Source organism: Kryptolebias marmoratus, linkage group LG7 (genome assembly GCF_001649575.2).
Source record: "Kryptolebias marmoratus isolate JLee-2015 linkage group LG7, ASM164957v2, whole genome shotgun sequence".
Classification (NCBI taxonomy): Eukaryota; Metazoa; Chordata; class Actinopteri; order Cyprinodontiformes; family Rivulidae; genus Kryptolebias; species Kryptolebias marmoratus.
In genome coordinates this window covers 1,549,053-1,563,650 of record NC_051436.1, presented here as the reverse complement: position 1 = coordinate 1,563,650, position 14,598 = coordinate 1,549,053, and the positions used below count along the sequence as shown (strand labels likewise).

Below are 14,598 nucleotides of genomic sequence, written 5' to 3'. Positions count from 1 at the left end.
CCAACCATCCAACCAACCACCCAACCAACCAACCAACCATCCAACCAACCAACCAACCAACCATCCAACCAACCAAACAATTAACCAACTAACAAAATAAATCATTCAATAATTCAACCAGCCAATCAATCCATCATTAATCCAACCAACCATTTAATCATCAAATCTATCAACCAGCCACTCAATTATTTGAATTATTAAATAATAAAAATATAATTATAATCCCAGTATTATTAGATTCGAGTGAACTGAGTCAAGGATGAGTTTAATGTTGGCCTCCAAGAAATATGAAAATGAGTGAAAAGATTTAACAATGAAAACAAACAGTTTCTTTCTGCAGCTCGGATTTGTGTTTATTTTATTAAACTTGTTTTAATGTGCTTCAGTTAAACTCTTTATTTTTATTTTCAGTAACTAAAACTGATTGAAACAGTTTTTAGTTTGTAAATGTTCGAATCTGAGACAGATCCTTTGTTTTCTCTGCAGAGGAGCAGAATTTATTTCTTTTTTAAATGTTTTATTTGTTTTGTAACAACCTGAACTCAGATGTCTGAGCCTCAGAGACCCACAGCCATTTGTTTTTATCCACCCATGCTCAGAAAACGATGAACAGAAATCAAACATGAAGCTTTTCCTCTGACTCCTGATCTGCTGCTTCAGTGAGTTTACAGAAAACTGCAGCCATCAGACAAACACTGACACGCCAGATATTTTACTAACAGACTAAAGAACCACTGATACCAGGGTTTTAATCAGAGCTGCTGTGCTCAGAGTGTGTTGGGGATGACTCTCAGCTACTCTCAGTGTCTGTAAAACTGACAGGTATAGCCAGGTTTCTAAGGTCAGCTGGCTGTGGCGGCCATCTTGAATTGGGTTGAGTATAAACGATGCAGCCGTAATGAAAAGTGAGAGGTTTGTTCAGGAAAGATAAACGTGTGAAACACGAGTGTGCTCGTCTTCATCAAAGTCATGTGAACGTAAAGAGGAACAGGTGTTTCTAACACCACCTGTCTCACTGAGGACACGTCTCACTGAGGACACGTCTCACTGAGGACACGTCTCACTGAGGACACTACAGGTAAACATAAACAACCTCATAAAATAAACAATAAGATTTAAAACAACGTAAAAACACGACAGGAGGGAAAAGTGTGAAGGACTCACAGATGGGAGGATGATGCAGTTACCATGGAGACAAGGATGTGTTAGCATCCTCTCATGTTTCCAGGACACGCACACACACACACACACACACACACACACACACACCCTCTGGTGGTCCTGGTTACACTGAGCTCTGTTACATAACTCCTTTCTGTTTTCTTCTTCTACACTTTACCTGAGATTATTTTATTTTTATTTCCTTCTAACTCAGAGGAACGTCTGATTAATGTTTTTAAGATTTAAGCCACAATCAAAGATGGCTGCCACAGCCAACTGATTGTAGGAAACAGAGCAGGTTTAAACTCAACAGATATTTAACTAACACCAGGAGCTGAAGACTGACGTCACCTGCTGGCATCAGTTCTTATTGTCTGTTAGCAAAATATCTCCTGAACCACTAATGGCGGCCATCTTGAATTGGGTTGATTCCAAATTGTCTTCAGTTGTAGACAGAATGATTGGTTCAGATATTTTGCTAACAGACAGGATAAAACCTGATCACAGTAACTGAGGCAGGAATAAGAAAACGTCCAGCTTGAAGCTTCCAGAACCACCAGGTTCTGTTCACCTCTGACCCGCTGGATCCAGTTCTGATGATCATTTAGGACCAAAACAGATCCAACCTGCTGACTCCCCCAAATCACCCACATCACCCAGCAGAGACTCAAACCAACCACCCCGAGACCACTGAGACACCAGCAAACCCCGTCTGTCCTCCTACTCTGCTGTCCTCTATCCTGTCCTCCCTCCTCAGTCCTCCCTCCTCCGTCCTTCCTCCTCTCCTCCGTCCTCTGTCCTCAGTCCTCAGTCCACTAATTTCTCCTCTTTTGTCTCCCGTCTTTCTGCTGACTCACCCCTGGTTGAGGCCCGGAGAGAAATAAGCGTAATTACACGGCTGTGGCAGCAAACAGCTGCAGGAGTCGGGGTTCTCCGGCAGCAGGTGGAGCAGACAGCCCTGAATGAGGCCGTGAGGAAGAGGAGCGTCTGGCAGCCAGAACCGGTCCATCAATGAACCCGAACGGCTGCCAGAACAACCAGACGCCGTCTGAGACAGAGAACAAGATGGGACTGAGGGACAGTTGGGACCGTTCAATCAAAGAGTGACGGTTTTATTTTTCTATAAAACCTCTGAGACTGAGCTACAGCTACAGCTACAGGCTGATGAAGACGATGAAGACCTTCACCTCATCAGATCTGGACCAAAACATCTGGAAACACTAAAACAATCCAGGTACAAGAATGAATCTAAAAGGTACAGTGGTTTGTTGCTCCAGGAACGGATGTGGTCAAATTTTACACCATAAGAAAATGTTTTGACCCCTAAAATGCAAAAAAAGGCTTTTTTTGTGCATCTTTAAATGTACAACAATGTACCACAGTTCAAGGTATCACATCTGTTCCCTTCAGGTTAAACTGGTTTCCTTCTGGTACCGGGAGGTTCTGGGGCTGCTGGGCTCAGCTTCAGGCCCCGCGGGGCCCGAAGGACAGACTCATCCACACTGCAGAGACGCTCTCTTCCTCCTCCAGCTCTGCTGAGAGGAAGAGGCGCTGATGTCTTCCTGTCTGTTAGCAAAATATCACAAACCTGAAACTAATCATTGGATGAACATCTGTGACCGAGTCAACGCAAGTAATGATGGCCGGGGACAGCTGCCTCGCCGCGGGGACGGGGGACGGAGGAGGAGGAGGAGGAAGAGGAGGAGGAAGAGGAGGAGGAGGAGGAGGAGGATCAGCTGATTTACTCTGCAGAGAATCAGACCCAGTTAGACGGTTTTATTTGTTGTGTAAAACTGAATCAAACACAGACAGAAATATTTCTCTCATCCTTTCGATCAGCAACACTTGGACCTCGGGGTGTAATATTCAGAATTATGAGCCATCCTGGATGAAAATACGCTGCGATGATTAATGGTTCTTATTTATTTCCTTTCTGAAGCGCTCAGACTGCAGATGGCAGATCCCACACTCGAAACCAACAAAGACACAACAGTGATGCTAAAACTACAAGCAGGAGTTATTTCAGCTGTCTGACTGCGGACGAATCAGATTCAATGTTTACACTCAGACATGAAGCTGCATTAATAATGATCAGTTATTTTACACGTATGTATTCAACTACAACGTCCAAAAGGCAAAAATCAGAGACAATATATTAGCTGCACAACATATCGAGGTTTTATTATCACAACATCAGAATTCATGAAGGACTTCCATAAATCAGAGCCTTCGAATAGTTCATCAAGCTGTGGCGACCATGTTAGTAAAATATCTCCTGAACCAGAGGATGAATCTCTCAGGAAGTAACCACTGGCTGCACATCTGCAACTGATTAACGTTTGGAGTCAAGCCAATTCAAGATGGCTGCCACCGCTAACCGTAGCAATCAGCCAAAGTGCTCATAAACTTCAAACCATCTCGGAGAAGATTAAAGACGCTGCGGAGACGGGAGGAGGATGTTGACGATGATGATGATGAAGACTCAGGACAGGAAATGACCTCCACACGGGCTAACATCGGTTCTGGATCCCAGGTTCTCCCCGAGGAGCAGAACAGGAACGCAGAACGACAGACAGGAAGAAAAACCGAAGCTTCACATTTTCAGACGAGACCGCGAGGTTCTGGCTCCAAAGTCCAGATCTGTCCCCCCCCAAGGACAGGTGGGACAGGCAGAGGTCCTCACCGGGGACGCCTTCAGAGGACTTCACTTTGTTTCTCTGTAACTAACCTGAACAGAACCTGAACAGAACTTGAACCAGAACCTGAACCAGAAGTCTTAGAAGTTTAAGGCGGAGTGGAAAGATAAAAGAGGAGAACTGAGGCAGAAACTAAGAGGCAGAAGACCCTCCCAGGGATGGATCCGAACCTCAGAACCTCAGAACCTCAGCTCCTGCAGACAGATTTGGATTCTCCGGACACCTGGGTAGTTTCCAGGCTGGAAGCTTGTGAGCAGCTGCAGTGCAGCAGCTCCAACACCTCACAGACTTCCTTCATGAATTATTAAAGCAAACAAACAGCAGCTGCTTTCTGAGCCTTAAAACATTTTAAACCTTTAAGTTCTGATTCACACGGGTCGAGGCTTTCTACAGAAAGTTTAGGTTTCTGCTACAAGAGACTAAACTTAACTTTATTGGCTGAGAGGAAACAGAACTAACTCCAGTTGGGCAGAACATGACCTCTGACCTTTGGTTTCCAAACCCTAACTAAGTAAACTTAAACCTAAACCAAACCGCGTCGTTTAGGTGCAACCAGCTCCAGAACTGTTGGATCAGTACCTCAAACACCAGGTGTTAGGTGTTTTTGGACCAGTTCTGAGGACTCTCTGAGGGAACAGGGACTATCAGTCCCTGCGGGGAGCGGTTATAAGGAACTACTGTGTGTGTTAGCTTTCGCACAGCCAGAGGAACTCTGATTACACTCAGCTGACGATCAGTGAGGACATGTTGGTTGGAAATGTGACTTTCACCAACAAGATGGAGCTGGGTGTTGGTCCATCCATCCCTCCATCCATCCGTCATTCTCAGTTTGTCCTCTTTGATGAAGTCAGAGCTCACTGAGCTCAGACACTTGGAGACGTTCTCTGGTGTGAGCTGCAGGAACTTTGAACCCGTTTGGGGTTACTCCTGGAGAAAACCCCGACCTGCCTCGAGCTCGTCTCAGTTTGGCTCCTGACTGGTTTTACCTTGGAGGTAACCTGATTCAAGATGGCCGCCACAGCTGAGCAACTTTAGGCATCATAAGGATGGATGGAAGCAAAGAAAAGTCGGTGTGGTAGTAGCTGAGAGTCATACTCCACACTTCCTACTCAACGACAGCTCAAACTTTGTCGTTTTTCAACATAAAACTGTTTACTGAAAGAAGGAATCAGATTTTTAAGAAGTTATTTATAAAACTAACGTTTGGTTTGTTAGTAAAAAAAACTTCTGATCAGTCTTTAATTAAAGTTAACGGTAGCTGCCTCCTGGTTTGTTGAGTATTTATATAAACAACTGAGATCAAAAGATAAAAATCAGTAAAAACTTTTATTTTGTTAACTTCATTTTTAAAGTCACAAACTCCTAAACAGAGAGTACTGACGGTACGAGCTTTTATTGTGTTAAATAATCAGATATTAGAACTATATCCTGTTGGATGTGATAAATACCCTCAGACCTCCACCAGCCTGCAGCTGGGGTCAAAGGTCACCTGATACCACAGGGAGGCGGGACTAAAGCAGACGCTCAGGTTTTCCCTCCGCCGTCATTAATTATTGACTGATTGGGTCAGAAAGCAGCCTGGGCTCCGAGGGTGTGTGTGTGTGTGTGTGTGTGTGTGTGTGTGTGTGAGGGTGTGTGTGTGTGTGTGTGTGTGTGTGAGTGAGAGTGTGTGTGTGTGTGTGTGTGTGTGTTGGCATGACGCCTGGTTTCTGTTTGTATGGGTGTGGTTGCCACGACAACACTGTCCCTCGAACAGAGAGGGGAACGATTTATTTCTCATTACTGTCCGGCAGGAAAGATGGGCGATCATGTAACAGTGTGAACGTTTGTCTGTTAGCGAAATATCTCATGACCCGTCAGACGGATTCTAATGAAACTCTCAGGCAGGAATCTGATTAACTTCTGGAGTCAACCTGATTCAAGATGGCCGCCACAGCCAACTCAGATAGTGGTGGCAGCTGAGAGTCATCCTCATCACACCCTCTGAGGGCAAACAGACCCTCGTTCAAACTTTCACCTGGAAGGTGCAAAAAGGAAGCAAAGAAACAAAGAAAAACAAAAAAAACATCTTTAATTTAAATTAAATTGTTTTTGTTTTTAGTCCTGAATGTTCTGAAAGGCATCAATAATTAACTGTATTAATAATAATAATTAAAATAATATTACTGTTGTTATAAAAACAGACTCAGCTCTGATTGCCTCACTGTTTATGAAACTGTTTATTAAAATAAAACTTTAGTTTAAAACTTTAGTTTGATCTGCTGATTTTATAAGAAGCCATTAAAATGTTAAACATTTTGTTTTATCAAACATTAGTTTCATTAATTGTTAAAGAACAAATAAAACCAGAGTTCAGATTTATGCAACTTTAACTAAAATAAATGTCTGAAAGTGATTTTTAGTTACAGATTATTAATCATCTAATAATCGCAGCTTTCTTCTCTCCTGAAGCAGATCTGCATCTGTGAGAACAGCCTTTATTTTTTAAAGTTTTCTTTACAGTCAGAAACTTCGGATCAGAACCGACCAAAAACAATCAAACCTGAATTTATTTTAACTAAAAGGTTTTTAAATGTTTAAAAACTACTTCCTGGTAAAAACTGAGAAAACTGGATCAGATTCAGATCAGAAGTTTTCATGTTGTGTAAAAATATCATCCAATTTGTGTTTGAACTCAACACTTCCTGTGCAAACATTTCACATTAAAAGCCTCACAGAAGCTTAAAGTAAATATTAATTCTGATCAGATTATTAATTTTATCTAAATAAGAAAAGCCTCGACGCTCATCGATGGTTTTGACTTTTTTTTGGTCAACATTTGAAAGTTTTTCTCTCAGAAATCGTCACATTTAGGAATAAAAAGCAGGACCTACAAAATAAAAGTCCCGGTCCCACTCCCTCCTCTTCCTCTTCTTCTTCATCTTTCTTTAATGTTTCTCCAGCTGGGCGTTGCTCCGTTCTCTGCTCCTCATGTTGCATTCAGACAGTCGTCCCCAGGTGTCACGTTTCCTGTTCCCGCTGTCGGCCATGTTGGTCTGCGGCGCCGGGGCCAAACAGTCTGCTCTCCGGTTCTGACCCGGTTCTGACCCACAGAGAGGTTTTAGTCTCAGATTCACTGACTTTAAATACAAACATTCATGTGTCTGGAGCCGGGCTTTTATTTTGAAGGCCGTTTCAGACGATCAACTGTTTTTCTGCCTGTTTGTCCAAACAGAGACGATCACTGGTCCACATCTACGGCTTTAAGACTTAAACTGACCAGAAAACATGAAAAGACTCAGACGTCTGTCCCTCAGTCTGTCCCTCAGTCTGTCCCTCAGTCTGTCCCTCAGTCTGTCCCTCAGTCTGTCCCTCAGTCTGTCCCACAGTCTGTCCCACAGTCTGTCCCACAGTCTGTCCCTCAGTCTGTCCCTCAGTCTGTCCTCAGACTGTCCCTCAGAGAAGCTTTGGAGCCTAAATGCGCTGTTTGACCCTGTGGAGTTGCCGTAGCTTCCTGTCGTAGAAACATGTTGCAGCTGTCTGTGAAATGAGATAAACACGATGCTAATCAGGTTAGCTTCTCTATGGAGATTTCAGTGTTAAGTTAGCATCTATGCTAACTGATGGTCATCAGTCTGTGACCTCAGCCCCTCAGCCCCCCCCCCCGCTGCCTCAGGATGTTCGCACCACCATGAGGAAGATCCCAGCTGCCAACATCTGCAGGATCACCATCACCATCATCACCATCATCATCACCATCATCACCACCACCATCACCATCATCACCATCATCACCATCATCATCACCATCATCATCATCATCATCACCACCACCATCATCATCACCACCACCACCATCATCATCACCATCATCACCACCATCATCATCATCACCATCATCACCATCATCATCATCATCACCATCATCACCACCACCATCACCATCATCACCATCATCACCATCATCAGTGAGTCAGGTCTGAAGCACGGCTCCAGAGTCGGTCTCTCCTGGTTACCAATCGGTGACATCTCGTGGCGCCCACGTTCTTTCTGACAACGTCTGCTGTTGATTCACAGATCTATTTCTGGTGACCCCCCTCCTCCCCCTCCTCTTCCTCCCCTCCTTCTCATCTCATCTCACCTCACATCAAACATGTGATTCCTGCTCCGCAGCGACGCAGGTCTTTAAATCATCACGCAGTGACAGAGCAGCTCTTTCATTTCCAACATTCCCAACCTGCTGCACGGAACACGGATCAGTCGGTCTGGAAAAGGAATCCCAGCTCTGGAATCAAAGGATTTGACCTTTTTCTACTAAATCAACTTTAAATTCATGCTTCTCCAGAAAGATTCACTTCTTTAGAGTCTAATAAAAAGTCAGAAATGTTGGTGATTTTATCCAAACTAAGAAAAGATAAAAACTTCAGCTTCATTAGTAAAACAGACATTCCTCCTTAATGAGAAGCATTAAAGTGTAACCTGTCAGCAGCTGACAGCAGATGTTTTATGTCCCGTTCTGCTGCAGCGACCCAGTTTCCCCTCAGGGATCAATAATCATCATCTCCTCTCTTTATCGACGCTCCAAACGAGCGGGAACGAGTCCCGACGACAGAAGGACAGAAACCAGGCGGTGACGCAGATTAACGCCACTTCCTGCTTCCTGTTTGGCTCTAATCTCAGAGCTGACGCTGGTCTGGAGTCTGCAGGAATGTCAGACTGAAGCATCTGTTGGTGTTTTAGTCTGAAAAGGTTTGTTTTTAAAGCTTAGATTTCTGTGACAAACCAATAAACTAATAAAATGATCTCATACCTGAAACAACAGATATCTGCTCGGCTCGTCTTAATTTAGCCTTTTAATAAAACGATAAAAGGAAATCATTGAACGAACGTCTACGGCTGAATAAATCAGTGCAGTTCAAGATGGCTGCCACAGCTAACTGATCAGAGAAACATAAAAATGATTATAATTGAAATGAATAAAAGTGTTTTTATTGTTTCAGTCAGAACTGAGGCGTCGGTTCGACCCGACACCAACATCCTGGTATTTCCTGGCTTCATGGCGGAACGTGAAACGCTCAGAAAACTTTCAATTCTAGGATGAAGAGGAAGTTTAAACATTTCATCCGATCAGGTCGTCATGGAAACGTCACCTGTAACTGCTTCATGCAGGACCGGTTCCTGAACTTTGACTTTCAAACCGGCAGCTGCAGCCTCATTAGCTAAAGGTCAAAGGTCAGCGTTCCTTTATCAGGACAACACAGAACGATGGAGGCAGATTTCTGTGTAAACGTCTTAAAGTCTGAGTCCAGCAGGTGTCAACGGGACGAGGACGGACCCGGAGGACGCCACGTCTCCGTCCGTGTCCCTGAACGAGCAACGAGTCAAACAGAGCTGATGTTCTGGTCCGTTCTGTGACGGGTCGTTCTGTTCGGACCGAAACAAAGACGGGTTCTGGAAAGATGCTGCAGGACAGAAAAAAAACTACAAAAAAACACAAACAAACCAGGAAGTAGAGAGGAAGGATGAAAGACGAGACGCCTGAAGGGCTAAAAAAGAGAAGAATGCATGAATGTAAGAGCAGCTTCAAAACAAGATGGAGGGATGAATGCAGGAGGATGGAGGGATGAATGCAAGAGGATGGAGGGATGAAAACAGGAGGATGGAGGGATGAAAACAGGAGGATGGAGGGATGAAAACAGGAGGATGGAGGGATGAAAACAGGAGGATGGAGGGATGAATGCAGGAGGATGGAGGGATGAAAACAGGAGGATGGAGGGAAATTTACACTTTTAAAAGTTTAATGTGTTTAAAAAGTCTAAAAGACGAGAATAAATTTAAACACAGCAAACCGACCTTAAACAAACAAAACCGATAGTTTTACAGATACTGAGCTGAAGCTTGGAGTGGTTGTAGCTGAGAGTCGTCTTCATCATGGATGATTTCCTGCTTAATGTCAGTTTAAAGGTTCCACCAAAACGGCAACAACGCCATCTTTTCTCGGCGATATGCATTCCTTCAGTGGGCGTCCAAAGATGGACTGATGGAGAAACAGAGAAGAAGAAGAAGAAGAAGAAGAAGAAGAAGAAGAAGAAGAAGGGATGGGAGGAAGAAGACCTGGCAGGAGAACGATGGATGTGAGGAAAGAAAGATGGAGAGATGGAGGAGTTTCTGCAGAGAGGAAGAAGATGAGAGGGTGATGATGATGGAGGGTTGATGAAGATGAGCTGGTGATGAAGATGAGCGGGTGGTGAAGATGAGCGGGTGATGAAGATGAGAGCGTGATGAAGATGAGGGGTGATGGAGGGAATTCCCTGTTGCTTGAAGCAGCAGCCAATCAGCTGTGCAGACTTCCAGCTCATGAGCTGTTACATAACATCCCACCTGAAGCTACAGAGGGGTTCACTTCGTTTATCACCAAAACATCGCGAGAAAAAACCGAAATATCGAACCGTGGCTCCCGTTTCACCACCAATTAAGCTCCAAATGTGTCAAACCTGACAAAATAAACACCGAAAACCGAGATTCTCCACATGAATGCGACCCCAAAACCAATATTTATGATTGAAAGCAACATTTTAAGACAAATTAAACCGTTTGGATGAGAAAAAGCAACAGGAAACACGATGTTTACCTGACGATTTAACGGTTTAATCGAAGACAGACGCTTTTAAAGCCTAATTACTGTTTAAATTAGACCCTAAAAGCTCCGAAACAAACTAGGTGATGCAACAGATGAAGCTAAATGTGTTTTTTCTTACCTGGGTGGCTTTATGGAACTGCTTCTTCAACCCCGCGACAGACATCCTTTCCTCGGCTCCGGAGGCTGACAAATCAACAGGATTTCAATAAAGATTCGGGCAGATCGTTGGCTTAATTTGGACCGAACCGAGCCCCGAAACACGGCGGCAAGTCCCTCAGCGAACCGGTGGATCCTGAAACCGGAGGAACAAAACGGACCGAACCGAGCCGAACCAAGAACCCAGCTGGATCTATTTTCAGTCTGCGAGAGAAAAGAGGCGCCGAAGATCGTCTAACAGAGAGATGGGTCACCCGAGCCGCGGCTCTGCGGCGGAACTGAAGGCAAAAGGAACAAAAAGTACAAAGATCCTCAAAAACTCCGTTTACAAAGGTCAAAACAGGAAGAGATGCATCACTCTGACTGAAAAACACACCTACGGCATGACGTCATTACGTTTTAATTTACACACACTTTTACTGTTAAACCTTTAAAAAGTTTAAATACAGTGAGATTAAATACTCATTTATAAATCCATCCACTCATCTATCTATCTATTTGTTCATTCATTCATTCATGAATTCATTCATCCACCCATCAATCTATTCATTCATTCATCTTCTTCCTGTTTGGGGTCACGTGTCTGTTTCTGCTTTTTAAAGTTTCTGTTTTATTGATGACTATATGAATATTTATTAGAGGCTCGTGCAGACACACTCAGAATCTAATCTCTGACGTCATCGTCAGCTGTGAGACGGTTCAAACGTCATGACATCACAGATTAGAATCTACCTCAGGTTTTGGCCTCACCTGAACGTCAGTTTTATTTCCATCAGAGCCTCAATCTGTCTAACAGACGACCTTCGTCAGGGCGGGAACTGAACGGGTCCTGTCACGTGAACACGCCGTCATCCAGCATTCACGCGCCACCCCGCGTCTCTCCACCGTGAGCACGAGCCAGACGTTTGTCTCCCAGCTGCTGTTTTTTGGACAAAACCGACGAGAGGTGTGGTCACGTGACCAAAGCTGGCAGTGGCGCTGCTGCCTTCAGGTGAGGAAAACCCATCCGGAGAAAATAAACCCGGAGTCTGACGGTTTCAGAACCACGGACAGCTCCAGGGGGGCGATGAGGCGTTCAAATGCAGCTGGGAAATTTAATATGTGATAAAAAAAAATCACACCTGAAGAAACTTCAACTGAGAGAGAAACATTATTAAAAACATTTTATTTGAAATATTTATAGGTTTATGTCGCAAAACTTTATTTATCAGGTTTTTACTGTAAATAAATTAAAATAACTGATAGGAGTGTCTTTTTGTTTTTTAATAACTCTTTTGTTGTTCAGTTTTATTATATAAGAAGTTTTGTCTTTTATATATTTTAAAATGTAAAGTTTGATTTATTTAAAATCCCCAAACTTGATCTTTTCTGAGAATGAAGTGTCTGAAATCCCAGTTGACCTGAACGCACCGTGATGAAGCGGACGGTGCGTCTCTGCTGCCCCCCTGTGGTCAGAGGAAACATCACAGCTCCAACTGTGACAGGAATACAGAGGCTGAACATCAGCTGAACGACAGCTGAAAGACAGCTGAAGAAAAAAAAAACAAATAAAAATCTAGCTAAAAGGATGTAAAGACTTGCTAGAATCTCAAAGTAGAAGCACAGACGGCCAAGAAGAAGAAGACGATGACAGGTACGACACAAACATGGAGCCTGGACCGGCGACCTGAAACAAAAACAAATTTAATCAGAAATCAGAAAAATCTGCACGAAGACAGAAACGTTCGGGTTAATAAATGAGTCTGATTTTCTCCTGCTGACTCACCGTTAGAGTCCGACTCATTCCGAGGCTTTCGGGTGATCAGATTTCTGTTAAACGCCGGAGTTCCAGTTGTTGTGGTGAGAAAGTTTGGGTCTGAAACATAAAAGTTAAAATCCTTCATCAAACGATGATTATTTAGAGTTTAATGAGATCCTACAGGAATAAAACAAGTTTCACCTCAAAGTAAAAAACAATCGTGTGGCAGCAGTTCAAACGGGTCAGGCACTAGGACCACGCGGCCACGTCAGCCAGCCTGAGCTCTGCAGCTACGTGCTGAGAGGAAGAGCCTCTGTGATGTATGAAAACAGAACCAACTTGATGCCGATCTTTTGAGTCTGAACCTCGAGTTTTTTTGTTGGAGATGAGAGGAAAAGAGTCGATCGAACTTTGAGGGGCAGGTGGACCGGACCGGACCGGACGGGTGAGGTCCGGTCCGGTCCACAGAGGACAGAGACGTCTTCCATCATCAGGTCCAGGAAGGTCTCTCAGCTTTAATGAGAAGTTGGAAGGTCAGCAGGTCAGTTTGTGACTCGTCTCGTTTTGTGGACTCAGATTTCCGTCTCGTCCCGACAGACAAACATCACGTCTTCATGACCCAGAATAAAAACTAAAAACAACCAGAACCTCCGGTTTGGACCCGTTTACTCACCAACAACCAGCCGAACTTCTGCGTCCGTCCTCAGGGTCGGGATGAAACATCGGAACCTGCCGCTGTCTTTGAGCGTCACGTTCCTGATCCTCAGGGACACGTCTCCGTGCTTCAGTCCCTCAGAGGACAGGGACGTCCTCTCGATGTAGGCCGCCACCATCGTGTCCCGGTCCTCTCTCTGGAAGCGGTACAGGAAGACGTACTCCACGCCCTTCTGCCTGTCTGAAGGGTCCACCTCCAGGTCCGGTTTGGACCACTCCACAGTCTTCTCCACTGCGTCCCAATCAGGGTCCACGCGGCACGGCAGGATGACATCATCACCAGGAGCCGCGACGATCGGCTCAGAGGAACCAATCAGGTGGTACCGACCTGGAAACAGGTGAGATGAGAACTTCTGAGTCGGACCGAACAAAACTTTAGTTTTAAGATTCAACATTTTGGGCTAAAATTGTTCCTTAAAGGAATGCATGTCGCCCGAGGTTGATTAGCTGTGGCGGCCATCTTGAGTTGTGTTGATGAACAGACAGGAATTATCTCCGGTGCTTAATGAGATATTTTGCTAACAGACAAATAAACGAACACACGGTCTGGAGTTTCTGTGAGACAAACATATTAGTCTTCAATCTAAAGTTTTGTTTCAGAAGTTTACCTGTTTTTTGTTGAGTCATTGTTATTTCCACTGACGGCACAACAAACAAATAAAAACTAAATAAAGATGTTGAAACAAACAGCGTGGTTAACCCGGTAATCACACGGCCGAGGCTCGATGTGTCCAAACTTGTTTTCCTCAAACAAACCTGCAGATATGATGAAATGTTTTATTGTTTCAGGACAGGAAGAAGACAGAAAAACAACTTTTAGGGAAGTTTTTGACCTGAATAACTCGTCACATGAGCTGCTTTTCCAAAATAAAAGTTCACTGATATGAAAAAAAAAAAATATTAATTACATTTCCACAGAACCTCTCTTTAAAAGATCTGAAATACCACTTTAAATGAAACCTTTCTATTTCTCTGCAATAATTCTGTTGTGTTTTATATGTTTTAAATGACGAGGTTTCTAGTTTTAAAAGCTGCTGCTTCAGCTTTCTTCAGTTATTCTCTGAAAACCTTCATGTTTCGTTGAAATGTTTGAAAAGTAAAAAATAAATGATGTCATCAGAGCCGTACTGACCGGACCTGCGTGAGGTTATTTATTTAAAAACAGGAGTTTTAAAAGCATTAAGAGTCGCAGCAGAGAGGAAATCTGAAACACATGAGTGAAAAACTGAGTTTAAGTTCAGGAAAAATCAGAATCAGAATCAGAATCAGAATCAGAATCAGCTTTATTGTCATTCACACACAACATCAGAAATGCAGTGCAGAACGAAAATACAGTTAAGAACACTCTGTTCAGGAGAAGGACATACGTTACAGACATGGGTTGAACAGGAGTTCAGGTCATTCGCAAGACACTCGCGCTACCTTTTGCAGTTTGGAAGAGAAAGACACAATAGGAAGGATGAGCTAAAAAAAAAGACTTTGACCCTATGTTTACTCAGAAACACAGGAGCATA

At 43.8% G+C, this 14,598-nt stretch overlaps 2 protein-coding genes across 3 annotated transcripts in view; both read right to left on the bottom strand.

Moving 5' to 3' along the window:
- Positions 1-10,898, bottom strand: part of LOC108249741 (endophilin-A1-like) — a 16,377-nt gene extending 5,479 nt beyond the window's left edge. Inside the window, exon 1 of the mRNA XM_017439310.3 lies at positions 10,595-10,898. Coding sequence (XP_017294799.1) covers positions 10,595-10,639 — 45 coding nt within the window. The 5' untranslated portion in view covers positions 10,640-10,898. The remainder of the gene's footprint in view (positions 1-10,594) is intronic.
- A 1,042-nt stretch (positions 10,899-11,940) lies between these two features.
- Positions 11,941-14,598, bottom strand: part of LOC108249729 (myelin-oligodendrocyte glycoprotein-like) — a 10,076-nt gene continuing 7,418 nt past the window's right edge. Inside the window, exons 1-4 of one of the 2 annotated variants that reach the window (XM_037976500.1) lie at positions 13,693-13,821; positions 13,044-13,412; positions 12,398-12,487; positions 11,966-12,298 (exon numbers count right to left, since the gene is read on the bottom strand). In XM_037976500.1, the coding sequence (XP_037832428.1) occupies positions 12,213-12,298; positions 12,398-12,487; positions 13,044-13,412; positions 13,693-13,711 (564 nt within the window). In that variant the 5' untranslated portion in view covers positions 13,712-13,821 and the 3' untranslated portion in view covers positions 11,966-12,212. Of the gene's footprint in view, positions 12,299-12,397; positions 12,488-13,043; positions 13,413-13,692; positions 13,822-14,598 lie in introns of those variants that run through there. The other variant, XM_037976499.1, reaches the window with a different exon arrangement.